Source organism: Grammomys surdaster, unplaced genomic scaffold (genome assembly GCF_004785775.1).
Source record: "Grammomys surdaster isolate TR1022 unplaced genomic scaffold, NIH_TR_1.0 199, whole genome shotgun sequence".
Lineage (NCBI taxonomy): Eukaryota > Metazoa > Chordata > Mammalia > Rodentia > Muridae > Grammomys > Grammomys surdaster.
This window is the reverse complement of record NW_021604644.1, coordinates 3,690,988-3,696,563: the sequence shown is the minus strand read 5'-3', so window position 1 is coordinate 3,696,563 and position 5,576 is coordinate 3,690,988. Positions and strand designations below refer to the sequence as shown.

General features: G+C 56.4%; 1 protein-coding gene across 1 annotated transcript in view; it reads right to left on the bottom strand.

Moving 5' to 3' along the window:
• The window catches only part of Shb (SH2 domain containing adaptor protein B), a 108,737-nt gene extending 105,234 nt beyond the window's left edge, over window positions 1–3,503 (bottom strand). Inside the window, exon 1 of the mRNA XM_028770253.1 lies at window positions 2,243–3,503. Within this exon, the coding sequence (XP_028626086.1) occupies window positions 2,243–2,935 (693 nt within the window). The 5' untranslated portion in view covers window positions 2,936–3,503. The remainder of the gene's footprint in view (window positions 1–2,242) is intronic.
• Window positions 3,504–5,576: the final 2,073 nt, after the last annotated feature.

Here is a 5,576-nt window from a genome sequence, read left to right as displayed (position 1 = left end):
GGGGGGGCAAACTGAAGCCCATCCTTGGCTACCTAGTGACCTTAAGTTCAGCATTGTTTTCAGTCTTATTTCAGAAAGTAAATAAAGTAGTGTCTCAGCCAGCCTTCCAGGACACTTCTGTCCCTCTACTAGCTAGTCTGCGTCTTGCTACCACTCCCTTGCTGCCTCCCTTCCTCATGACAGAAGGAACATCTGGTAACTTCCTCCCTTGTCTCCCAGGAGAGACAACTTTGAAAAGATCAAAGCTTCAACTCGAGAAAGGAAAACCAGTCCTGAGAGAGTGTTTCTTTAAAACTGTAACCCCTGCCACCATTCAACTCAGTTTACTCGTCCTCGGCCCAGGCCCCGGAGCCCCTCTAGGATCCTGTCCAACTTCTCAAACCTCTGTTTCAACCACAAGAGACTTCATACCTGCAGCTCTCTAAAGCACCAGACATTTCTCCAGCCACCCCCTGATCATGGCTCCAGCTCAACGTTGGAGATCCCATTTAACACCAGGCTCCACCACAGGATGGCCTCTGTCAAAGCACTCAACAGACATACTCTGCTCAGGATTCACCTTCCAGACCTGGCAAAGGAGAGCAAAGACCCATGGGAAATATGGTGGCAATGAAGCCAAGACTTAGGCACAAAGATTAGTCTTGACATTCCAGCTACAAAGTATGACTACTAAGCATCTGTAAATCTTAACTCTAACTGTGAAAAAAAAATGTTTACAACAATTTTGAAAGCCACACAAAGACTTCAGAGAGAGCAGGCCGAACCACAGTAAACAAAGAAAGTCTGCCCCCTGGGGGGCAGTGGTCTAGGGCAACTACCGAGATGCTGAGTCAAGTGTGGTAGGCTGCAAAACCTCTCTGGGAAGCTCTCTCCTCACTTTTATATGTAAAAGCTCCAGGCTCTCCCAGTGAGCCCACCAAACTGAGCCTGAACCACCTAGGAAGCTGCTGGAAGGTTGTCTCCAGAACACATCAACCACAAGCCCAAGAGCTCAGCTCTCGTCAAGGCCATCTCTCCTCTTGCCCCTTTGGTGCCTGTATGACTCACTGTCATCAGTGTGGCATCTTGGGTACCTGGGAAGCACATAGAGTACGAGCTTCCAAGGTGTGTGCCCACACCATTCAGGGAACACACACCATCCGTCCTGGACAAACAATGCAGGATAACCCAGGGAGGAGACCAGTCGGGAAACTTTTTCAGGAGGGCAGCCCCTTCCTCACCTCTCCCATAAACAAAAGTAAGCCTTGCCGCTGACAGGTACAAAATGTCTCCCTGGTAGGATATCAAATCTCTATCAGTCCAGGCAAAAGTTTGAGCTTGCAAGGAGAGTGTGAAGAGAACGCAGGCAGAGCAGGGGACTGACAGCCAGGCAACCTTGCCCTAAAGCTGGGCCTCAGATTTAATCAAAACACTGCCTCCACGAGTAGGCAGAACAAGTATTTTATGGGGGAAGGGAGGCTAACTCCAGAGTGTGAAGGGAAGGAAGAGTAGAGGGGCCTGGCTGTAATTAACTCCCTTATTATGAAGCAGGGAACAAGATGGCCCGATAGATTGAGCAAGGGATTGCCACAAAGGCTTCTCATTCCCGAGACAGTGCTATAGGGATGGAATCAGGAAAGAGGATGGAGTGGGCAGAGGAGGTCTCTTTTTAGCAGATTGCCTGCGGAGCCGGGAAGAGCGGGCAGGAACGGCCAGATGGGTAACTTCTCTGGGAGGACGAGCCTTAACACCGGAAAAACCCTGCGTGGGGGTTCCCAATATCGCTCCAGTACAAAAGGCCGCTTGGCTTCTGAAACCTGGCACGCAGAGTGGGTCGATTAGAAGCATTTACATACACACATTCAGGGGCAGCCAGTAAGGAAACCTATGACCCGGAGATTCCCTTTCCCACTCTAGACCTCAATTCCCATCTGCATCTGGGAGGGGGACCACCACATGGACCCCGGGGTAAACAAGAGTAAATGCTCTTTGAGGCCAGCCGCTGCTGACTTTACTGGGGGATCCGGAAGGGCTGGCTGGGTCTGTCTTCTGGATAAAGTTACGCGGGGTACTCTCGCTCTGGCTCTGCGATCCGTAAGGGTGCATTTGGGAAGCAGAAACCAAAGAGACCGAGTCTGATCAACCATGTGGCAGAATGAACACTATACCCTAGACCCGAGGATGGGAGAGTGAAGTTGATGCAAGGACAGGAAACGTGGCGGTGCCTCAGTTTCCCATGCACATGAGTAGCTATGGATCTTACCTTGTCTTTCTGACCAGCTCCGCTCTCCTCAGCGGCGCACTTGTTGAGCAGTTTTTTGCCTCCGCAGGTCGTCGGGCTCCAGGTGCGGCCGCCAGAGCACACGCCTCCCGGAGGGTCCCCCGCAGCGCCCGCGCTCTCCACTTTGATGAGTCGGTGTTTAGGGGAGATGTAGCGCACCTCCGCCGGCGTGGCCGGCCGCCGCTCGCTGCTGCTGCGGTAGAGGTGCGGGGAGCCGGAGGAGGAGGAGGAGGACGCGGCGGCGCCCGCCCCCGCCGCCGCGCAGCAGCAGCCCGCAGCGCCTGCTGCCGCCGTGAAGGCTCGCTGGCCCCCGCCGGGGTCCCCGCCGCCGCCGCAGTAGTCCAGGCGGCACATGGCGCGCAGTTTGCGCAGCGAGGAGCCCGGCCCGTTGTAGGGGTCCTCGAAGTCGCGCTCCTTCTGCGCGCGGTAGGCGCGGATGAGGTCACTCGTGCTGCCGCTGTCGTCGGGCAGAGAGCCCGACGAGGCCGAGAAGCAGGCGGCAGCCGACCCACAGGACGCCGAGGACGCCGAGCAGGCCTGCGGTACGGCCTGCGGGGGCTGCTCACGCCGCTCGCCCCGGCGCCGCTGCTCGCGGTAGTCCGGCCTCGGCGGCTGCGGCGGACTCTTAGTCTTGCTGTTGCCCAAGCTGAAGTACTTGTTCAGCCACTTGGCCATGGCGAAGGGCCGCCTAGGGCCGCGACGCGCGAGCCGGGTCCGCCGCCGCGGCCATTCGGGGGACAACGCTGCCGCTCAGTCCCGCAACGCCCCTGCCCCGGTGGGGGGCGTGCGGGGCACCCGTTTCCAAGTTCAAGTTCTCGCAGCCGCCGCCTCCTGCCGGCCGCCGCCCGGCTCCGGCCACAGCTGCACAACCCTCTGCCCCTGCTGCGCGCCGACCGACCTTCGGATCTCGCGCCCCTCACAGACGTGTCTCATAGGGCCCCGGGCCGCCTAGAGCGGAAGGTCGGGCGCCCCCCGCCGTGCACGCCCGCACCCAGCGCCCCCACCTTCGCGGAGCGCGCCCCTGCCCCGTGCGAGCCGCGGCCAGTTGCGGGCTTCTCGAGTGCACCAGGGCGAGCCCGGGCCCGCCGCGGGTCGGAAAGCAAGCGAGCGAATGATGGAGGCGGCCGGCGACTGGCGGAGCCCGCGCGCCCCTGCCCGTCCCGGCGGCGCCTGGCGCTGCCGCTGCCTCTGCTGCCGCCTCCCGAGCCGCCGCGTGTGTGACACTCCACCGCCAGAACCCGCCCTGCGCCGCGGCCCGGCCCCTTCCCGCAGACCCCACCCCTCCACCAATGCCCCGCCTCCTCCTAGGCCCCGCCCCCACGTGCGGCCAGGACCCGCCCCACTGCTGCACGAGTCATCTCCTGCGGCCGCCTAGGCGCCAGCCCCCGGGTCGTGCCCGAGGGCGCCCGCGTCCTGCTGCTCGGCAGGCCCTCCCTCCCTACAGCGGAGGCTGTGACTCCTAGAGGCCAGGGCAGTCAGCACTGTCCCTGGGGGCCCGCGTGCCGTGCACTCTAGGAATGGATGCCCACCGTCGGGGTGGTAGGCGGACTGGACTAACGCACGACCTCTAGTTAACCGAAAGAACCGTGCAGAAGAGATACCCTTAATGAGAGAGTGCCTATCCCTCTTCTCTTTAAAGGGACAGAGACTCCGGTTCAGCTTTTCCGGTGCCGGGTCTTCGAAAAACTCTTTATGCTAATGACTGTATTAGCAATCCAGATGACGGATGTGGACGCGATAGGCGGCTGGGACCAGGCGGGGCACCAATCCCGGAGCAAGGCTAAGGGGAGGTCGGAATGTTTGCTTACCTTTTCACCTTGTAGGAAGTGGGGCTTTAACCCTGTTCACTGCCAACCTAGTGGAACCAGCTATGTAAACATTTAACGCTTAAGGTTGCCGGGGCTGGCGAGGCTCTATTTAATCCAGAGACAGTTTTACAGATGGAGAAACTGAGGCCCCGAGGTAGATTACATGAATAGACTTGGATACCAGTCCTGGGATCTGGTGGCACTGTAATGATGTAACTTAAGACAATGCAGCTATTATCCAAAGGTGATGAAAGCCAGGCCAAGGTGGGGTAGCTTTCCTACGAGTCTGCTCTCACGAGGTGGAGGGGAGAAGCATGAGCCTTGTCAAGACCAAAATACTGAAAATGAGGTACCTGACTTCTAGACCTCAATTCTGTTTGAAAGTTCTATTCGGCAAGCCCCCACCCAACCCCCCACCCACACACCCTTTGGAGTTCCTGGGAACTGAAACATTCCTTTAGAATGCTGATTTGTCAAAATAGCACACTGTGACCCTAATTTCACCTGCCATCTGTACATTATATGTGAGTTGGGCACACTGTTTCTCCTGTGTCCTGTAGGAGCAGTAACCTACTGAAGCAGACAGCAAGTCCAGGAATCTGCTAGAGCTGGAGGTCAGGCTCTCATCCTGAGACTTCGGGACCTGATGAGCCACAGTGTTACCTCTTCCAAACTCTGTGACCTACCAGACTCAGGCCCCAGAGAGACCACACAGAGAAAAAGCAAACCCAGGACTCTGAAGGCTCTGGTCTATCTGCTCAGCCACAGGGAGTCAGACTACTTGCCTCTCTCATTCCCTAAGGCCACTTGAATTTTCCAAACCTGCACCCCAAAAATCTCAGATAACATTACCACTTACTTCTTACTTGAGTCCCATTCATTTAGCATCCCTAGGAAATAGTCTTAAACTGTGCACACAGGACAAGACTGAATGAACGTTTGGTGTCAAGCATAGGGAGAGGCCCCAGAAGTTGAGCCTAAGATGTTTATTTTGAGTATCCCTAGACTTAAATGTCTCGAATTACCCTTTAAATCCTCACTCTGCTGCATAAGCACTTAATCATCCTACATGGAGGGAGGCCCCAATTAAGGGGAAAAAAAAACCTGAAAGGCCAGGACATCCTCGTTTTAAGCCCCACCTCCATCCCTGTTCCCTCCCTTCAGCTTCTAGGCTCAGGAAGGAAAGGAGGCCAGATCCTGGCAGTAAGCCAGGCCACCTGGGCCAAGAAAGTCCTCCCCAGGATCTGGAGGCCTGTTCCCTGCATGTGTGCTGCATATGGAAACATTATCTTGCTTTTCTGAAGGTTTAAGAAGAGAAGTTGTATTTCACAACTTATTTTTCACATTCTGCTTTCAGCTGGCCACGGAGTCAGAGTTGTCTCTCCTGTAATGCTTCTTCTGGGCTATAATTTGCAAGCCAGAATTATTGTAATGCTATAGTATTATGCCAAGAACTTCCAGAGTCCCTGTGTAACTGCCTGGCCCCTAAACACTGTATATAATTAACC